Here is a 22,360-nt window from a genome sequence, read left to right on the forward strand (position 1 = left end):
ATTCTCTTCCAGATGCTCCTCCTTTAACATTCCTAGTTTAACGGAATTGAAATCTATCATAAATTCTATTAATATAAAAGGCTCTAAGACTGAATCCATTCCTCCTTTTCTACTTAAACGTTTTTTTCATATTTTCGGTCCATCAATACATACTTTAGTCAGTGAAAGTTTAACACTAGGCATCATGCCAAGCGAATGGAAACATTCAATTATTCACCCCATCTTAAAAAATCAAAAAATCAGTGCTGGAGATTGTACAAACTATAGACCCATAGCTAATATTCCATTTTTAGCTAAATTGACTGAAAAGGTTGTATTCAATCAGATATCCGACTTCATTGAAAAAACTAACATCCTTCATCCAAATCAGACAGGCTTTAGACAATATCATTCCACCGAGCACTCCTTAATTGGTATGACAACTTCCATTCACTACTTCTTGGACCACCATCAGTCAGTTCTTTTAGCTTCCTTAGACCTCTCGGCGGCCTTTGATACAATTGACCATGAATTATTAATAGACAGACTTCAATCAATAGGGATTTCAGATCAAGTGTTAGCCTGGTTCCAATCTTATTTCACAAATCGTACTTCCGTGGTCTCCTTTAATAACATGACCTCTGACTCTTTCTCCTCTCAGCATGGTATACCTCAAGGTTCAATATTATCTCCTCTTTTATTTAATATATTTCTGGCACCTTTATTGACTTTATGTCAATCCATCGGCTTTACTACATTCGCCTACGCCGACGATATACAACTTTTACATCCAATCGACCCTAATAACTTTTCTGATATAACTCTAATCAATAATAAACTTGAAAAAGTACACCACTGGTTAAACATGAATCGCTTAGCACTTAATATCACTAAATCAAATATACTACTCTTTCCCTGGAAAGATAATCCAACCTTTATCTCACCAATTTCCATTCTTGGATTTCCTTTACAAGTGGTACAAAAAACCAAAATTCTCGGAGTTATTCTCGATAACAAACTTTCCTTTCACGACCACATCAATAGCGTCATTAAATCTTCATTTTTCAGACTTAGACAAATACGATCAATCTCTAAATCATTCGATACCACTTCATTAAAGATTCTCATTCATTCTTTCATTATATCCAAATTAGATTATTGCAATGCCCTATTTCAAGGTATCGCCCAAAAGGAGATCAAGCGTTTGCAGATCATACAGAATACAGCTATCAGACTTATCACAAAAGCAAAAAAATTTGATCATATCACTCCTCTCCTCAAGGAGGCCCATTGGCTCCCTGTGGCCCACAGAATAATCTATAAGCTCTGCCTACTTACATTTAAATCCCTTCAATTTAAATCTCCGGCATTCATTTATAAATTACTAATTCCTTATTCTTCTAACAGAACTTTAAGATCAGATAAACAACGCTTATTAACAATTCCTTCATTAAAAATAATTAATACACGTCGACAATATATCTTTTCAGTTACAGCGCCCCAAACCTGGAATTCTCTCCCTATCTATTTACGTGAAGAAACTAATTTGGACAAATTTAAAAGTAATCTTAAAACTTTTTTATTTAGCGACGCTTTTATTATTTAAATTTTATTCGGTTTTTTCTTTTAAATCTTTACAAGTTTCAGAATCGATTTATTTTATGCTAGAATAATTTTTTTTTAATCTTTTCCCCTTTTATCCCACCCATATGTGTTTTCCCTTATTTGTTTTTTACTTTGCTCAAATATATTGTAATTTCTCCCCCTACTTACCCTAATGTTTCCGATTTGTCCTGTAATGAAATTGTTCTGTCGTGCTTGTTTGTTTTTTGTAAATTTTATATATTGTAATTTTAAACTTGTGTTAATCGCTTTGAAATTGATAAAGCGATCAATCAAATATATATTAAACTTGGAAACTTGGAAACTTGATCTAGTGGAGAACCTAAGGCTTTGTTATGGAGGTACTTGGCCATGGTCTGAGCAGAAAAAGGAAGGATGGTTGGAGGTGGAGGTACTTTGAGGAAGGAGTTCATTGTATCAGAGATAGGAAAGGCTGGAGGAAAAGAACTTAAGTGGACATAGTAGTTTTGTTTGGCAAGTTGCAATAGCAGACTGGAAGGTAGAGAGTAAGAATTTAACATGTATGAAGTTAGAATGGTTGTGGAATTTTTCCAAAGAACATAGTAGGTAATAGATTTTGGAGATAGTCAAGGCTGGGATTTTGTATGCCTTACAGGACAAGTAATGAGAGGAGCAAGAGTGTTCAAAGCAAAGAAAAGTATAGTGTTATAGGAAACCTGCTTCTTTGACAGATTTGGATAACATAGTGGATGATATGAGAGATAAGAAAGTGGTAGGGAGAGTGCAAGGTTCAGTAGCCTGAAGATTCCTAAATGTATTGGTGGTGATTAAGTGTGAACACTATCAGATGATGATCAGAGGAAGACCTAAGGTAGAGAAATATGAGTGAAAGTGAATATTTGGGATGAAAAGACAAGTTTGAGGGAGTGGCCCTGTTGGCAGTTAATAATGGTAGAGTATAACCGGAGGCTGCATGAAGATGTTAATGCAAGAACCTTAGAGGCATAAGAGTTGGAGGGGTCATCAGCATAAATGCTAAACTACCAAGGAATAAGGGAAGTATAGAGCCAGTGTTGATGTGAGAAAGGAAGAGGAGAACTTTTCAAGGGCCAATAAATGACACCTATGTGAAGAAGAAGTGGATAGAGTGGACTTCAAAGGAAGGAAAGGAATGAGATTAAGGAGTTGAAACCCAGAGGAACTGAAGATTCCTTTATAAAAATAGTTTTAGATCTTAAAAGAACAAGCTTTACTTAGTTATTTTCCATAGAGTAAAAGCCTGCTATAGTTTTTAAACTTGAACTTTCTGCTAGAGAGTTTCTTGCCGGCAGTGTCTGGTTTAGTCTACATTCCTTCCCTCCCTCCCTCCCACCCACCCACCCAATCCTAGCTCATGTCCTTTACATAGTCTTAATTTAAATAGTCAATTATCCTACTTAGGACAACAGATGAACTGGTTATTACATATTCTTATTATATTTCATTATTTGCTAAGATTCAAATACTAAATAAAGCATACAAATTAACTTAAAGCTCTCTATACCAGTGGTTTCACCAGCCAGTCAGGTTTTCAGGATAGCCCTAATGAATATGCATGGAGCAGATTTGCATGCCTGTCAACTCAATTATATGCAAATCTCTCTCATGCATATTCATTAGGGTTATCCCAAAAACCCGACTGGCTGGTGGTCTAATATTCCCAGTACCTTAAAAGGATTTAATTTAGCAGCTCTATAATAAGATGCAGATAGTCCAGCAGCAAGAAGGGAGCTATCCAGTCTTTTGCAGAGTGTCACATGTATGATTATTTCCCAGTTGGCAAGACATTGTATGTGTTTGCTCGCTGGAAAGAGCTCCTGGGTCTCAGAGAATGAGTACTGTGCTATAAAGAAGTTGCTCTGTGTTTCACCTTTTAGTTAAATTTTGATGTTTGCAATATTGAACTCTGACCAGGGCTTGTTGGACTATAAAGGAGTGGAGTTTTTTCAACCTATGAAGCACAACTGAAGTTTTTTTCTCCACTCTTTGCCCTTATTGATAGTTTTGAGGCTATTTCTATATGTATTGTGGGTGCAAATAGTGACTGATAGGAGCTCTTCGTTTCACAATTTTTTGGGAGCAGGATGCTTTTGATATTGTGTGGTTATTGTGCTCTTTCCAGGAACTTATTGTGGTATAATGAATATGGCACAATTTTGGAAAAGTAGCCTGGTATTTGCAGATAGCCAAAAAGATGAAGTATTAAGGACTCCTTCCGTAGGAATGGACTTTATATTGACTTCAGTAATGGATAAATAGAATTACTGAATTAACATAAATAATTGATCAAATTAGAGAGCTTCACAGTGCCTCCTTGGTTAATTATTACAAGTAGGAAATCATCCCTAGGGGCCTGTGTATGATGAGGTCTCCGAGGTTATTTGAGGATGATCCAATGTTTATGGATCAATGGAATAAAATTCTTAACTGCTGTTCCCTTGACTTGATGCTCTTATTGATTAAAACAGCACAGATGAAGATACAAATAAAGAATCAAATTATTTGGAGGAACTTACTGCCCTGACTAGTGAAGACAAGTATGAAGAAAAACTGGAAGACTTGAAATGTAAGAGTGAAAAATTTAGGAGTGCGTTGTGCCTCCAAAAAAGTGAAGAAGTACCAGTGAGACCAGAGGGATTATTCCACTGGTTATATATATATACATGGATGAGGAAGGATAATAAACAAGAGAAAAAGAAGACTACCAAGTTTCTAGTGGTAGTGATGATGTGTCACAGAGACGATACAGATGGGGAGATGCAAAAAAGTGAGGAAGACAACAGGTCAGGGGGAAGACTTCCTAAACCCAGCACTTGTGGTAAACATCTCTGGGCATCACCTTACTGAGAAGCTTTATTAAATAAAGGTTTATCTTTTGTGCCCGCTAAGGACCATCAACCCTTTCAATTTAGGGTAGAACTAGAAAAGTTCATGCGAAAACTTCAACTTAAGGTGTACTTCTCAGAAAGAGAGGGTGAAATGCTGATAGATCTGTAGTCAAGGATAAATCCACCTGGCTACCTCCAGACCCATTGGACCCAGTGTTGGCTGCTTTCAAAGAAGCTGTTCTTGAAGATGTTGAGCAATTAGAAGGTTCCCCTAATAGATTGCGTCATAATTTGGGGAAAGAAGAACATCTGGTGTTGGCCAATCTGGACTCTAACTGCTCGATAGTAATTAGTAGAGCAGATAAGGGAGGTGCCATAGTCCTTTTGGGATAAGGAGCAATGTTTAAAAGAAGCGAGGACTCAGTTATCCATCATTGAAAATTATATGCCCTTAGTAGTAGATCCTTCAGATAATGATTTACTGGCTGATTTCTCAGCTGTTTGGGGATGGTAAAAGGGCTGGATTTGTGACTGACAAAGAATATACATTTTTGACATCATTATATTATGTGTAAGCAATTTTTATTTGCAATATTAGTCAACCAACAAAATACAAGCAACTAAGAAGAAATATCCATCAGGAATCAAATACAAAGCACAATCAAACTAGCATTGTCCACACCCAGGGGAAATTGTAAATTACCTTGAATAGGTAAGTATCTAGTAAACATTACATTATAAGATACCAGTGTTTTATCTACTTCCAAAGATTCATAAGACTGTATGTTTGCTGCTGCTGCTTTAGGGTGGAGGTGGGAGGGGGCGAATCACCATCGATTCGGAGGCGGGGGAGCGAATCAGCACTGAATCTCATCGCAGCAGAGGGGAGACTTCTAGGTTAGCAGCAGGCAGCACATGAGAGCCACTAAGGATATCGTGACCCAAAAAAGCAAGCCTTGGAGTACATGGAAGGAGAGGAAGGATGTCTGATGGCACAGGGGGAGGGAAGAGATAAGAAGAAGAAAATCTGGTGGCACATGGGGAGGGGAGGGGGAGAAGAAAGAAAGGGGAGTAGAAGAAGACATTCGTGGTAAGGGGAGAAGATGAAATTGCAAATAATGGAGGAGAGGAAGGGAAGATGGTGCATTGGGTGGGATAGAGAGATTTGACACAGGGCACAAGGAAGGGAGAGAGAGAGAGGTTTGGGACATGGGGGTAGATGAGAGAGAGATACACCGGAGGTGGAAGGGGAGAAGGAGAGAGATGTTGGATCCAGGAGCAGAATGAAGTGATGGAGAGATACACAGAATTCTGCCAGGAGTAAACAAAGAGGTAGAAAGGGGTGAGAGGGAGAAATGTTGGATATGGTTGTGGAGAGGGAACAGAAGGACATATTGAAAGGGATGCAGGGGGAGGAATGTTGGGCATAGTGATGGAGGGAGAGATGGGGCATGTTGCTGGAGAGGAGTGATAGAAGGAGAAATGGGCATAGGGCTGGTGGGCAGTGGTGAAAAATGCTGCACATCCGGGGAATGAGAGAGGGAGAAATGTTGGATTCATGGAAGGACAGAGAGAGATGTTGGTTGGAGAAGGGAATGAGGTCCGGAGGAGAGGAAACGTGAAGGAGGCAGAAAGAAAGAAGTATTGGATGCACAGTCAGAAGGAAGTGCAACCAGAGACTCATGAAATCACCAGACAACAAAGGTAGGAAAATGATTTTATTTTCAATTTAGTGATCAAAATGTGTCCGTTTTGAGAATTTATATCTGCTGTCTATATTTTGCACTATATTTTTCTATTTTTCTATAGTTCTTACTGAGGTGACATTGCATATTTCAAAGTCATCTGCCTAGACCTCTTTGAACCCCCCCCCCCCAAACGAATATAAATTATAATTGCATTTTCTCTGCATACAGTGTGCTTTGTGGTTAGGTTTTATTGGGGGGGTTTTGTGGTTACCATTATGTACTAATAAGATTATATTGTGTGTATATGAAAAATGGATGGACGAAATTGCACTACAATTAGTACTATTATTATGGGGGTGGGGTCAAGGGTGGAGCCTGGGCAGGGGTATTCGGTTGATATTTGTTAAACTTAGGGGGGTACTTGGCTTGAAGAAGTGAGAAACACTGGACTAGGATACTGAAATGCTATCTTTGTTATTTTGTGCATGCTAGGAAGTTCAATGTTTCCATGCAGTGCTTAATTGAAATACTTTTCATTTCAGCCAAAATCTTCATTAGAAAACAATTAAATTGCTGATTTGTTTTTTTCAAATTTTTAGTTGAAAGTTAAACTAAACTATAATAAATCTTAGGTATACAATCATTTATCTCATTTTTCCTTATAGACGAGAGATGACTTCCTTGGTCAAGTGGATGTTCCTCTCAATCAGTTGCCAGTATGTATTAATTCAGATTATATCTTGATGCCTAAGAGATTGTTCAAGTGTCTGTTTAAATTATTGGATTTCAGTACAAGTAACTCCTCGGATCACCTAGCTGACTAGATTTTCAGAATAGTCCAATAAAAGGCAAGGTAGGCATCTATTTAACCAATGAAAGGATCCTTTATTCATGAAAGTAGTCTTTATTCCTAAATATAGTCCCAACTAGGATCCGAGTTTCAGCATAATCAAAGCGCCTTCATCAGGGGACACTGATAAAAACATTAAAAATACAAATATGTACATATATAAAATCATGATATGATTAAAAGCAAAACATAATTAAAAACGAATGTAAAATTTAAAACATGCAGAATTAAAACAAATGTGTTCCAAATGAATGCAGATTCAAGTGAAATCAACTTCCTAGACCTTCTTATTCGAAAATCAGACTATCATTTAGGGCTCTTTTAAGAAGCCGCGTTAGCGGTTTAACGCATGTAATAGCGTGCGCTAAATTGCCAGCTGTGCTAGACGCTAACGCCAGCATTGAGCTGGCGTTAGTTCTAGCCAGGTAGCGTGGGTTTAGCGTGCGCTAAAACCGCTAACACGACTTGATAAAAGGAGCCCTTAGTCACTGCTTTATATCGCAAACCAACAGATCGCAAAGCATATTTACATTTTACCAGTAATCATCATCCTCTCAAGAGTAATCTACCCTTTTCACAGTTTTTACCACTCAAAAAGATTTGCACGCTCAATTCAGATTTTGAGCAAAATGCAAAACAGATGGCTGGAAGATTCAGACGATGAGGTTATCCAGATAGAGTTATCAAGGAAAGGTAAGAAAAAGCAAGGTCCCGGTGCAGAGACTTCTGCAACACTACTCCCGATATTGTTTGCATCTTAAGATATACCCATCTCTGTAAAGACATCCAGAGAATCATTAGAGCCAATTGGAAAATCCTTGAAGGACATCCATGTTTCAAAGATAAACAACTGATGATTGCCTATTCCAGAGATAAGAATTTAAAGGAGAAGCTTGTTCCATCTAAATTCCCAAACCATGAACAAATAAGGACTGACAATGCATGTTCTGTCGTCATTCTAATCTAATCTTTGGTTTATATACCGGATCATCTCCCAGTGGAGCTCAACTCGATTCACATGTAATTAAGACTAGAGTAAATAGCAGAAAACATAGAAGAAGGAAGAACTACCGGTAATTAAAAACTAAAATACATAAGAAAAGCATAAGAATAATAACTATAATATTATCATTTTGTTGAGACTGTAGTTAAACCATTTAAAAATTGTGAGAACAACAAAGTTTTCAGGAAATTACAAAATAATTGCAGCTGGCCTAATGGAGTCAGGAAGTTCATTCCAGATCTCTGCAAACTTGAAAACAAAAGATTGACTGAACGTTCCAGCAGATTTAATCCCCTTAAAGGGAGGGAAGGCTAACATATCTTTGTGTGTTTCTCAAATGGCAAAGTCTAAGGCTATTCCCACATAAGGGGACAAAAGAATCAAATATTCCATAGAGAAGCTTGAAGATTATGCATGCGCATTTAAACTGGATCCTAAAGCGAACTGGGAGCCAGTAAAGCTTTATCAACAAAGGGGAAATAGATCATACTTTCGTTTCCCAAAAATGAGCTTAGCTGCAGTATTCTGTATTAACTGAAGTCGTTTCAGACTGCTCTGCTTAATGCCCAGATAAATTGAGTTACAATAATCTAGCTGAGAAAGCACAGTAGATTGTACCCAACACTGAGAAATGTTCTTGATGGAATAGTGATCTGACCTCCTCAACATGCGCAGACTAAAAAAACATTTTTTTGTCAAGGAATTTATCTGTTCATGAAATGTAAGTGATGAGTCCAAGATGACACTCAGGACTCTAGATTGATTTATTTATTTATTTATTTAGCCCATCCTCCCAAAGGAGCCCAGAACAGGTTACAGTGAGATACCTGTTTTCAATGTGACAGAGGAAGGGAGGTTTTCTAATCTTGACCCAATCCAAAGCAATTTGGTTTTGGTAGCGTTCAGTTTCATTTGAATAGACAAAGCCCACAGTTGAAGTTTAGAAATGCAGCAGTGTATACTAGGGACCAGGTTGTTAAGATCAGGATCAACTTCTAATAAAATGAAAATATTGTCTGCATAGGTAAATATAGGGGTCCTTTTATCAAGCTGCGGTAGGGGTTTAATGCGCGTTAAACCGCCTGCCGCGCTAGCCGCTAACACCTGCATTGAGCAGGCGTTAGTTTTTTAGCCGGCCATGGGGCGTTAGTGGTGATGAAATGTCTGATGAGGTAACCCCGCTAGTGCGGCTTGATAAAAGGACCCCATAGTCTCTGCTGATGAAAGGCAGAAATTTTTCAGAGAAGTCATATATACATTAAACAAGATTGGCGACAGCGGAGAGCCCTGTGGCACCCCACAGCTGGATTTCCAAGAGGAGGAAGTCTCACCCACCAAATGTACCTCATAAGATCGCAATGAGAGGAATTTACTAAACCAGTTCAGTACAACTTGGTTTAAACCAATATCTTATAACATACAAATCAACTGACAGATCAAATTGCAACAATACCGCACATTTATTTTGTATCTGTAAATTTTGAATCTTTGAACTTAATGATGATAGGAGAGTCTCCGTACTAAAGTTTGAGGTGACGGGTCTTAAGCGTGCAAGACAGACGTGTGCCGACAATTCAGCGCAGGACTTCATTGTGCCGAAGAGAAACCTTCTTTTAAAGGGCTCCGACGGGGGGTGTGGGGGGGGAACCCCCCACTCTACTTAATAGGGATCATGCTGGAGTTGGGGAGGTGTGGGGGTGTAACCCCCACAGTATACTGAAAACAACTTTTTCCCTAAAAAATAGAGAAAAAGTTAAGTTTACAGTATAATGTGGGGTTACAACCCCCCCAAAGCCCCCCCCCCCCACCAGCACGTTCACTATTACGTAGAGTGGGGGGGTTTCCCCACCAAGACCCCCCATCGGAGCCCTTTAAAAGAAGGTTTTTCTTCGATGCGATGAAGTCCTGCGCTGAATTGTCGGTGCTCATTTGTCGGTGCGCACTTAAGACTGAACCAAAGTTTGGTCTAAACCCATGTTGAAATGGTAACAAAATAGAAAATTTCTCCAAGTAGTTGGAAAGTTGTCTAGAAATAATTGACTCCATCATTTTTGTCAAAAGGGGTATATTTGCGATGGATGATGAGAGGGAACTGTAGGATCCAGATCGGTGCTTTTCAATAACAGTGTCAAAGTTATGTTCCCCATACTCAACGAAAAGTAACCATTTTCAAGAAAATTATTTAATAGTGAAGTCAGCCATATAATAGCTTGTAAAGGAATATCCCCGAAAAGATAAGAAGGAAATGGGATCAGTTTACAACTGCATTTTTTAAACTTTCCACATAATTATTCATGGGTGTACCAAGTGTGGAAGATGTTCCTTCTGTGAACATTATCTTGAGATTTCAGAATACATTCATCCAAAAACAAACTACAAATACAAACGTCATCACTCATCTAACTGCAACTCTTGTGGGGTTATTTATGATATACTATGTCCATGCCAACTTCTATACATAGGCAAAACCAAAAGAATGATAAAAACCAGAATTGTACGTAGAACATCGCCTCAACATCAGAAGGGGTATAGCATCCGCACCCCTAGTATCGCATTGGAAAACATTGGTGATTTTAAATTATTTGTTTACAAGATTACCAAACCTAATCAGAGAGGGGCAATATTGACACTTTCCTGCTACAAGTAGAACAATGCATCATTCATTATCTCAATACACTACACCCTCATGGGTTGAACACAGAGGTTGACTATAGTGTTTCTTTAAGAAGTATCTCAGAATATGCATTGTCCCTCTTTTTATGTCGCATACATAAAATGTTCACGCTCATTTTTAAATCATAAAGTTTTGATTCGTAATTATGTTAAGCACCTCTGTCTTTGATGCTAAGCACTATTTATTTGCTGTAACCTCTGACTACTTTTATATAATAGCTCCCTATATATAGCCTGTTATGTGCTTTCAATCACACACACATTTATTTCAACATGTTTTTAATATGTTCTTGTTTATGTTTGATTACATATTCACTAGGCTCTGGTTCATGCCTTTTTCAGTTTTTGTGCCCCTGGTTATCCATTTCCTCATTCCTATTCAAGCATGGCTTACTTATGCTCCATTTTACATTACTCATGAAAGAGGTCCTTTACATTTCACCCATATTGCCTCTTAATCTTCTCCATTTAAGTTTGTGACCTATCCTCCTGATGCACCCATTTGCACACACTATGCCTGCCTCAGCCAGACTGGAGACATTTCTCTCTCTCTCTGAGATTCATATCTCCATCATTCTAATAACGCAGTAACACCATGTCCTCAAAAAATTCTTTTACATTTTGGGTGCTGGCTTTTACATTCTTCAGACCAAGTGCAGATATTTTGTTTCACATCAAGCAAGCTTGATTTAGTTTTTACAGTTCCTTTTGGTCTCATTATAATGTCTTTCACTATACCACGCTGACTTCTCACATGGTCACGTCACCTTTTTTAAACATCCCAAGGCAGCGTGCGGTTTTACTTTCGCTTTCACAGCGTGGAGCGTTGCCTGCTACAGCATGGTAAGAGAATGTCGCTGAATTTTATTTATTTCATTTTATTTTTTTCAATGTTTCATTCACCATGTCAAGTATGCATTAAAAAGCATTTATAGTAGCACGGATTTTTTTTGTCTTGTACAAAGTCTCATAGACCTCCGTTTCCATTTGTCTACAGAGCACCGGCTTCTGAGCCTTATATGAGGTACTGCTTTTATGTTTGCCTGCTTTCCCATATCATTTTAACGGTTCTTTTTGAGACCATGGTGTTCAGGCTCTTCAACCCACTTTGGTACCAGTACTTTACATATATCTTTCACATACATCTCCTGCATATACATTTGACATGTGATACAATCACACATAAAGTATAGCCACCAATAGATATTCTCAACTTATGGCCACTTACCAGAGATTTTAGATAGAGCAGGTAATCAGAATCATGGAGAAAAGATCTCAGTGTTTCAGGAGAACAAACTCCAGAAACTACTAAGGCAAATACAAATTTGTCATAGATAACACATCCTTGGTCAAAGAAAAACTCCGTTTAAATCTAATAGATCATAAACTTCAAAATCATGTAAATAAAGTCAAAAACCTGCACTTCTCTTAGATATCCTCTGGTGTAGGCAAGATCACCGCAGCGCAGTGAAAGAACTCCCAGTGCTGCTGTCTTTCAATCTAGCTTTGCACTGGGAGAAATCATAGTATTCCCATAGTATTCCCGACAAGCCCTGTTTCGCGGTCAAGCTGCATCAGGGGAATTTCTTCACATAACGAGCTCCAGCTTCAAAGATCTTCATCAAGATCTTTGAAGCTGGAGCTCGTTATGTGAAGAAATAACTTATCTTATGTAGATATACTGAACGGGGCCCCATTCAATATATCTACATAAGATAAGTTATTTATTGGCTTTAAGTATATTTTAAAATATTTAAAAACACTAAGGAAGATTAATTGAAAGGCCAATGAAGTGGCTGGCTACTATAAGGCTTGAGCATTACATGAAATATGATGCTCAAGTGTAGCCGCTGAGGCCATGTTTGAAAGTCTGAAGATTTGAATTTCTTCTGGTTTCTGAAATGTTTTGAGTATACAAGAACTAATTGTTAAAAAGAGATAGAAGCAACAAGTGAAATTAAGAACATTAAGACATAGGAGAGTGTGGTGTTTGCTTTTTTTTTTTTTTTTTTGGAGTATTGATTATTGCCATCACTCAGAAGAACTATTATCAAGGCCATTAATTTAGTAGTTGCTTTTAATCATGTCATGATTTTATATATGCACAAAAAACACTTTCACCAAAAGGAAAAATTGAAGGTATAGTAAACAAAGGACACAAGCAGAGTCCTTTGTTTACTATACCTTCAATTTTTCCTTTTGGTGAAAGTGTTTTTTGTGATTATTGGTGATATTCACCATATCCGAGTTTTTGTGCTATGATTTTATATATGTCCATATTTGTATTTTTAATGTTTTTATCAGTGTCCCCTGATGAAGGCATTTTGTAATATACCCAAACTTGGATCCTAGTTGGGACTATATTTAGGAATAAAGACTACTTTCATGAATCAAGATCCTCTCATTGGTTGAATAGACACCTACCTTGCCTTTTATTGGACTGTCTGTATTTTAAGGCAAGGTGTTCTTCCTTTTGCCCGTAGGTTTTCAGAATAACAATTGTTGTTTGGATTTACTTAGGGCCTCTTCTATCAAATTGCACCAACAGTTTTTCACACAGAGAGCTGCGCTGAATGGCCCGCGCTGTTCCCGACGCTCATAGGAACTCTATGAGGGTCGGGAGCAGTGCGGGCCAATCAAAGCGGCTCACCGTGCTACAAACTGCTAGTGCAGTTTGATAGAGGCCCTTAATGTTTTATGTTTTGACGTAATTTAGCATAAATACACAAGATGAAGGAAATGGACCTCAGTACTAATTGTTCTAAACAGGATACAAATGCCAATAGGTCCAACTTTCCTATAATGTCTTCGATAAATATATGGTGGAGAATAAAAAACCTCCAAAAATACAAAAATAAGGCTTCTAAGGGTCACTGTTACTAAGCTGCCAAATGTGCATTCACTAACCCAACTACACACTGAAAAATGCATTTTTTGAGTTAAGGGTTAGAGTGGCTTTCTATGCTAACCAGTCAGCGCAGCTACATTACTGCATGCTAACTTATTAGGGTACAGATACCAGGTGATCTATTAACTGCCTACAAAATGGGTAGTGGTGAGTGCACATGCAGTTATTTTTCAAAATGGCCATGTGCTTCAAAAAAAGAGGAAAGCCATTTTTATTGCTGTTGTATAAATGCCTTAGTGTGGGGGGAGGGGAAGGGGGAAGCCTGTATAAGGGTGCACTAAAGCCACTTTTTATCACAGCTTAGTAAAAGCCTAAGTGAATCATAAAGCAAAACAAGTGGCTCTTGAGGATTAGATAAGAACATAAGAATAGCCTTACTGGGTCATACCAATGGTCTATCAAGCCCAGTAGCCCGTTCTCACGGTAGCCAATCCAGGTCCCTAGTACCTGGCCAAAACCCAAGGAGTAGCAAGGTTAAAAATCTATGAACATCTGCCAATTTAGAGCAATTTGTTTTTCTTCCAACTGTTTTGGGAGGGTTTTTTTCATACTGCTTTTGTTTCCAGAGTTGTTGACACCAATATGATTGGACTCCATATTGGGATAAGTTTTATAAAAGTTTGTATATCTTCCCTAGGAGCTTTGAAGTTTCATTGCTAATACAATTGTTTTAGCTCTACAGATAGCATGACTCCCTCCTGATAGTTTTTTGTTTGTTTTTTAAGCAAAATTTCTATTTTGAAATATGAATCAAGTCCTCATAATCTTAATGCATCGTAGTAGATTTCTTTAATTGTCCCAAAAATTATAACCAGAGGATTACTTTTTGAATTCTTTAATGCTTGCTTGATATATAGGTGATTCACACTTGACAAAAGTCCCATTGTTTCACTAATGCTGCATCAGGGGTTCTTCCAAACAAGCATTTAGACCAGTATTGCATCAACCAGGGAGTCCATTAAACATCAAACACCATAATTTAAATTGTCCAGTTGCTGGACTATGAAAACAAAACACAAACATCAGAATTTGCCACAGGATTCTGATAATTACAATAAACAATTGAGTTATCAGTAGAATGTATTTAATTCATAATGTTTAAACCAAATGGTTCCATTGTATTCAACTAAAAAAATCCACTGTTTTCTTTTTTATCCCATAATTAATAATTTCCCCTTTTTATTAGATCATTATTGCTTTTATTTATGGGCAAATGTTTATTGACATTTGCAAAACATTTTTCCTTTAATTTCTTTAATGCCTGATGTCACATATTTTGACGTTGTATAATATTCAAAAATTTATAATTTTTTTTAATCCACTGCTGCTCTTGCTGATATAATTTCCTCCTTGCATCATTATGACATATGTCAGGAAGAATCCAATTAATATATATATACAATGCAAATTTTCAAATTGGTGGTAATAGGTCTGGCTGTGCTGGGCTAAAGGTTTTCTAATATACCATAAATTAACACAGTGTTATCCAAATCTTAAATTGACGAAAGGCTTGTCCTATATACCATTAAAAAACAAGGATATCAGATGAAATAAATCATTTATGGTAGTTGAGTGTTTCAGTTGGATAATTTAACCCAACTTGTTCCTCAATTTGACATCCCTCCATAGTAATTGCACAAATAGAATAGTGACCGCAAATCAATAACTCCCAAGCTCCTTTTTCAGTTGAAACACTCAATTATTTGTACATCCAATCAAGTAATTTATTTAATCTGATATCCTTGTTTAATAAATATAGGACAAACTTCTTATCATTTAGAACTCTGATGATTAGAACATCAATACTGTGCAACTTGGGTAAAATGCAGCAGTAGATTTTCAAATTGAATACATTGGAAACTTTCAATTTAGACACATTATAGAAATATGATGGCAGATAAAGTCCAAATAGCCCATCCAGTCTGCCCATCCGCAGCATCCACTAAACAGTACTCCCCTGAAATTCGTGGGGGTTTCGTTCTAGGAACACCTGCAAATTTTGAAAAACCACGAATATGGTTTTTCAGCTGATTGAAGGCAGGAGAGGGCAACTGGGGTGCCGACGGATGCTTAAATTGTACTTACAAAGCCGGGCACATTTTCCAACCGCCTCTTCCTGGTACTAAAGTCATGGTTGCACCAATCAGGAACTGCTTTGATATGCCAGAGAGCATGTCAAAGCAGCTCCTGATTGGTGTAACCATGACTTTATTATCAGGAAGAGGTGGTTAGAAAATACCGCGAATTACTGAGTCCGTGAATTGCAAATTCTCGGAGGTTACTGTATTGCTGAAGGGCTGTCGGGTAAAATTTGCTTTTTTGTGGATGATACGAAAATCTTCAATAGAGTAGATATCCCTAATGGTGTGAATAACATGAGGAAGCCCTAACGAAGCTTGGTCTAAAATTTGGTTGCTAAGATTTAATGCTAAGAAATGCAAGGTCATTCATTTGGGCTGCAAAAACCTGAAGGAATGGTAAAGTTTAGGGAGTGGAGAACTTTTGTTCACAAAAGAGACTCGGGATTTGGGTGTGATAGTTAGTATGTAATGATCTCAAGGTGGCCAAACAGGTTGAAAAGTCAATGGTGAAAGCTAGAAGGATGCTAGGGTTCTTAGGGAGAGGGTATACCCAGTAGGAAAAAGGAGATATTGATGTCGCTGTATAATACTCATTTAGAATATTAAGTACAATTCTATAGACAGTGGTGTACCAAGGGGGGGGGCTTCGGGGGCGGTCCGGTTCCCCCCCCCCCTGCGCCGGGTGTTGCGTTTGGAAACAGCCTGCAGCAAGATCGCGATGCTAGCGATCTTTGCCTGCTTCGGCTGTTTCCTCCACCACGGTCCCGCCCCTCCTCTGACGTCAGAGGAGGGGCGGGACCGCTGCGGAGGAAACAGCCGAAGCAAGCAAAGATCGCTGGCATCGCGCGATCTTGCTGCAGGCTGTTTCCCCAGGGAAATGAAGCGTGGAGGCCAGGGGAATGAGCAGTGCTTCGTGGTGGTGGTGGTGGTGGGGCCGAGCGGTCCTTCGAGGTAGTGGGGGGGCAGCAGGCCTTCAGGGTGGGGCGGGCAGGCAGACCTTGTTGAGGGGGGGAGACAGGCCTTCAAGGGGGACAGGCAGGCCTTTGGGGGGGGGGAACAGGCTATCGGGGGGGTGTGCAGGCCTTCGGGGGGGACAGGCCTTCAAGGGGGGACAGGCCTTCAAGGGGGACAGGCAGGCCTTTGGGGGGGGGTGAAAGGCCGTCGGGGGGTGCAGGCCTTCGGGGGGGACAGGCCTTCAAGGGAGGGCACAGACCTTCAAGGGGGGAACATGCAGGCAGGCCTTCAAGGGGGGGACAGGCCTTCGAGGGGGGTGTAGGCCTTCAGGGGGTGCAGGCCTTCGGGGGTGGTGCAGGCCTTCAAGGGGGGGCAGGCCTTCAAGGGGGGTGTAGGCCTTTGGGGGGGTTCAGGCCTTCGGGGGGGGTGCAGGCCTTCAAGGGGAACAGGCAGGCAGGCCTTCAAGGGGGGGACAGGCCTTCGAGGGGGGTGTAGGCCTTCGAGGGGGATGCAGGCCTCCGGGGGGATGCAAGCCTTCAAGGGGGGGACATGCCTTCAGGGGGGGCAGGCCTTCAAGGGGAACAGGCAGGCAGGCCTTCAAGGGGGGGACAGGCCTTCGAGGGGGGGGACAGGCCTTCGAGGGGGGGGACAGGCCTTTGGAGGGGATGCAGGCCTTCAGGGGGATGCAGGCCTTCGGGGGGGTGCAGGCCTTCGGGGGGGTGCAGGCCTTCGGGAGGGAGACAGGCCTTCATGGGGGCAGGCCTTCAAGGGGAACAGGCAGGCAGGCCTTCAAGGGGAGGACAGGCCTTCAGGGGAGGGGGGGCCCTGGTGTATAAGTACACGGAGGGAAGGGGGAGGGGTTCAAAGAGACGTGCATATGCCGGACTTTGGGTGGGAAGAAATAATGGGAGAGGAGAGAGATGATGGACATGGGTTTTAGGGAGGGAAGGGACAGAAAAGGAGAGAAGTTGGACAGAAGGGATGGTGTGGAGGGGGGGATAGAGATACTGGTTAGGAGGGTAGTTGGGAAAAGAAAGGGAGAGATGGTGGACCCTGGGGTGGTGGGGAAGGAGGGAGAGCTGCTGGATGAAAGGGTAGTTAAGAAAAGGTGGATCTGTGGAGGGAGAAAAAAAAAGGAAAGTTGCCAGACATCCGGGGGAGAGAAGGGAAACGGAAGGGGAGGACAGAGATGGCAGATGGATGGTTAGCACGGAAAAAGAAGAAAGAAGGAGACCCTGGCAAGCAAGTTATCAGAAGACAACCAGAGCCTTGGACCAACAAGATTTGAAAAATAACCAGACAACAAAAAGGTAGAAAAACTAATTTTATTTTCTGTTTTGTGATTACAATATGTCAGATTTGAAATGTGTATCCTGCCAGAGCTGGTGTTAGACCGCAAACGTGAGCTAGGATTTAACAGAGAGAGGAAAAGTCCTTTTTGTTTCTTTATTTTATTTACACCACAGCGCCAGTGTGGTTAGGAGAAGCCAAAGGGGGGTGAAAAAGTATAAAATAAACCCACCAGGATGTTTGAAAAAAACACCCAATTGGGCAGTAAAATCGAATCGATAAACCAATTCAATAGGCTGAACCGAATCAAAATTTTTTTTCCTGAATCTGGCAGCACTAGTTTGTGCTACTGTCTTAGACTTTAGGACCTGGGATTGGGGAGAGATGGCATCCTCAGTACTTTATAATGCAAGTGAAATGAGGATTTGGTCAGATTTTTGAAGGGTCTGCACTCTGCAGAAGAAAAATATTGTATAGGCCGGGGACATGAGACAGCAGGAAATGGGAACTTTTCTTCCTTCTATTTTTGTGAATAGAAAGGCTGAAAATGTCAGAGAGTTCAGTTAGAATATGTGCTTTATAAGAAAATATAATAATGTGTTTTATAAAGTTTATAGCACTGCTGGCCTACCCGGTGAGGTGTTCCTAGTGGTGGTGGTGGCAGCGTGTCAATGTGTTGAGAGGAAGAGGTGATCTGGGAAATTCTGCTGAGTAAACTCCGGGCCCATTTCCACCCCCCAGTTAGTCCACTCCACTCAACTGGTTCACACACTGAGTGGGTCTTTCGGTGTTGTTCCTGGGTAGTTGTTTTGGGATCTCTTCCAGTGGTTTGTCAGCATCTCCTTTTGGTCCAAGGAAGGAAACTTTATTAACCTTAGCACTGACCTACAGAATATGTTTGTAACAGCGCTGCTTGTGTGGCATTAGTCTATGTAGTGATCGAAAGAAAAAAACAGACCTTTGCACATTTTTGCACTATATGGTGGGTGTATGATGAAATTCACATTTCCTGCACAGCTAAGTCCGTGTGAAGTTACCTTGTGCTGTATTTGACATCTAGCAAAGTCTCTGTTTGGAAGGAAAGATCTCAGCTTAAAAATGAAGTGGCCAGAAGTTAAGGTAAAAGCAGATAGCGTAGCTGGTTTTAAGAAAGGTTTGGACAAATTCCTGGAGGAAAAGTCCATAGTCTGTTATTAAGACATGGGGGAAACATCTGCTTGCCCTGGATCGGTAGCATGGAATGTTGCTACTCTTTGGGTTTTGACCAGGTACTAGTGACCTGGATTGGTTTCCATGAGAATGGGTTACTGGGCATGATGGACCATTGGTCTGACCCAGTTAGGCTATTCTTATGTTATGTTCTCATCTGTAGGGGCCTTTGTTTTCACTTCTTATTTTAATGTATTTTTTTTCTGAGAACTTATCAGTGTTTTTTATAATGGGAACAAAAATGGAAGAGAATTAATGTGTGTGGAATGAGGGGGTAACTAATTTCTTCAGCTAAATAATTCAATCCACCTCAACCAGACATAGGAGAACTCACGCACTATTCACACACCCTCCAACCAAAAACGTCAAAAGAAAAAAACAGTTCGACAACCTCTTAGCCATTCGAGCTGCAACACTCGACCCCCAACTCTACAACCTATTGACCTCGACCACAAACTACAAAACCTTCAAAAAAGAAATAAAAACCCTTCTATTCAAAAAACACATAAAACCGAACTAACACAAACAGAACTGTCCCAAGCATCACCTGCAACTACTCCATATGTACTTCTGATGTCATGACAATTCAGACATAATTTATGTTATTTTATGGTATGTTTGGAATAATGGTTACATATATGAGGTTCAATAAAAGAAAATTTTCACTGTCTGTTTCTATTATGACCATTTATTCAGTTTCATGGTTATTACAAAAAATATTTTTTTACATGGGGGGGAGTGTCAAAAAATTATGGGCCCCGGGTGCCACATACCCTAGGTACGCCACTGTCTGTAGACTGCAGCTTCAAAAAGATGTAAACAGGATGGAGTCAGTCCAGAGGCTACTAAATTGGTCAGTGGTCTTCATCATAAGACATATGGAGATAGACAAAGATCTCAATATGTATAATTTGGAGTAGAGAATGTCACGGGGACCGTTTCCCATGGCTAACCTGCAGGAATGGGGGAAAAAATAGGCTGTTCACTGTTGGTACAGTAACAAGGCTTTTCACCGCCTCATGGAGCGGTAAATGGGGAGTGTGTTGAGCAGTGGTTAGACCTACAGCCTCAGCACCCTGAGGTTGTAGGTTCAAATCCCATGCTGCTCCCTGTGACATAAGAACATAAGCAATGCCTCTGCCGGGTCAGACCTGAGGTCCATCGTGCCCAGCAGTCCGCTCACGCGGCGGCCCAACAGGTCCAGGACCTGTGCAGTAATCCTCTATCTATACCCCTCTATCCCCTTTTCCAACAGGAAATTGTCCAATCCTTTCTTAAACCCCCGTACCGTACTCTGCCCTATTATGTCCTCTGTAAGCGCATTCCAGGTGTCCACCACCCGCTGAGTAAAGAAAAACTTCCTAGCATTTGTTTTGAATCTATCCCCTTCCAATTTTTCCGAGTGCCCTCTTGTTCTTTTATGCTTTGAAAATTTGAAGAATCTATCTCTCTCTATTTTCTCTATGCCCTTCATGATCTTGTAGGTCTCTAGAGACTGGGCAAGTCACTTAATCCCCCCATTGCCCCAGGTATATTAGGTAGAGTGTGAGCCCACCAGGACAGATAGGGAAGAATGCTTGAATACTGAATGTAAACCACTTAGGCTATAAGTGGTATATAAATACTTAAATAAATAAAGTAAAAATAAATAAATGGCTTTGTTCCCGCAGTGAAGGATCTGCTGCAGCAGTCTCCCCTCGCGATCCTAGGTCTGGAAGCCCCCCTCCCCGCGAGTCCTGCAGCTGCCCTTGCTCCCTCCTTATTGCTTGTCCAACAGCCCTCTTCCATCTCTCCCGATCGCGGGTCAAAACCGGAAAGAAAAAAAACCTGTGACTCTCCTGGGTCGGCCCCTTTGCGCCTCCCGGGTTGGGCCTACTAGAAGCTTTGTAGACAGAGGCAGGCAACATTGCACACAGAGCTGCTCCAGGACCTTCTACCGGCTGAGTTTTTCCTTCTGATGTAACTTCCAGCAATTGGAAGTTACATCGGAAGAAGGAATTGGCTAGAAGAAGGTCCCTGAGCAGCTCTGTGTGTGATGTTGCCTGCCTCTTTGCCCACAAAACCTCGGAGAGGCTGGTAGGTCCGCCCCGGGAAGTGCAAAGGGGCTTATCCAGGATAGTCTCAGGTTTTGTTTTGAGTTGTTGGTTGTTTTTTTTTGCTGGTTTTGACCCGTGATCGGGAGTGAGGGAAGGGACTGTTGGACTTGCAAGGTGGGGGGGAGAGGCTGCTGGTCGCACCTGCGAATGGGGTAGTGGATTAGTTGGGCTGCTGGACTGGCTGAAGGGAAGGGAGATAGTTGCTAGATCTTGTCTGGGGATTGGGGGAGAAAGGAAAGGTGCTGGGCTCATGTGGATGGAGTGGAGCTGGAGAGAAGGGAGAGGTGCAGACCCACACCTGGACACTGAAGGGAGAGGATAGAGATGTTGGACCCATAGGAAGGGGGCTAGAGGGAAGGGAAGGGAGAGAGGTGCAGGACCTGCTAAGGGAAAGAGAAAAGCTGAACCAAGGGGATGAAGGAAGAGTTAGTGAAATATTGAACATAGCGGAGAGAGGGAGGAAAGAGAGAGTGTGAGAGACACATTGGCATAAGGGAGTAAGAGAGAGGAGAAGCTGGACACAGGGAGATACACAAAAAGAGGGAAGGGAGATGGTAAGCATGGAACAGGGACAAAAAGGGGAATGTTGCATGGGGGTGGTATATGGACACAGAAGATAGCTAGACATGGGGGAGAATAAGAATGCAGAAGGGAGATGCTTGACAGGGAGGCATAGGGATATAAAGAAGTGATACTGTGCACAAGGGGAGGGGATCATAGAATAGTAAGATGATGAAGGTAGGGAGATGGGCACAGGGGAAATACTATAAAGGGATGTATAGGAGACATAGAGAAGGAAGATGCTGAACATGGGGAACAGTACATACATAGAGATAGAAGATGGATGGTGAGCATTGAGAGCTAAACCTATTAGAGAACTAGTTGACCTATCAAGCTTCATGAAGGCCACGAAAACCTTTCTTTTCACATACCCAGCTCCATGAAAAGACCAAGCTTCAAAGAATTATAATAGTCTCACCAACTAGCCATTTGTCTAAGTCCCACACCAAAGAATGTATGTAAATTAGTGTGTATCTGATATTTATACTTACTATACCTCAGCTTGTAGTACTCTTCCCTATTTCATCACAAACTTTGCTCTGTGAAAAGACCAAGCTTTAAAGAACCCCAATAGTCTCACCATCTAGACCAGTGTTCTTCAACCTTTTGACACCTAT

At 40.8% G+C, this 22,360-nt stretch overlaps 1 protein-coding gene across 6 annotated transcripts in view; it reads left to right on the forward strand.

The window, feature by feature from the left end:
- The window catches only part of NEDD4 (NEDD4 E3 ubiquitin protein ligase), a 319,682-nt gene that overhangs the window by 126,800 nt on the left and 170,522 nt on the right, over window positions 1–22,360 (forward strand). For all 6 annotated transcript variants that reach the window (XM_033919613.1, XM_033919614.1, XM_033919612.1 and 3 more), the window contains one exon: window positions 6,784–6,834. In XM_033919613.1, the coding sequence (XP_033775504.1) occupies window positions 6,784–6,834 (51 nt within the window). The remainder of the gene's footprint in view (window positions 1–6,783; window positions 6,835–22,360) is intronic.

This window comes from Geotrypetes seraphini, chromosome 14 (genome assembly GCF_902459505.1).
Source record: "Geotrypetes seraphini chromosome 14, aGeoSer1.1, whole genome shotgun sequence".
Classification (NCBI taxonomy): Eukaryota; Metazoa; Chordata; class Amphibia; order Gymnophiona; family Dermophiidae; genus Geotrypetes; species Geotrypetes seraphini.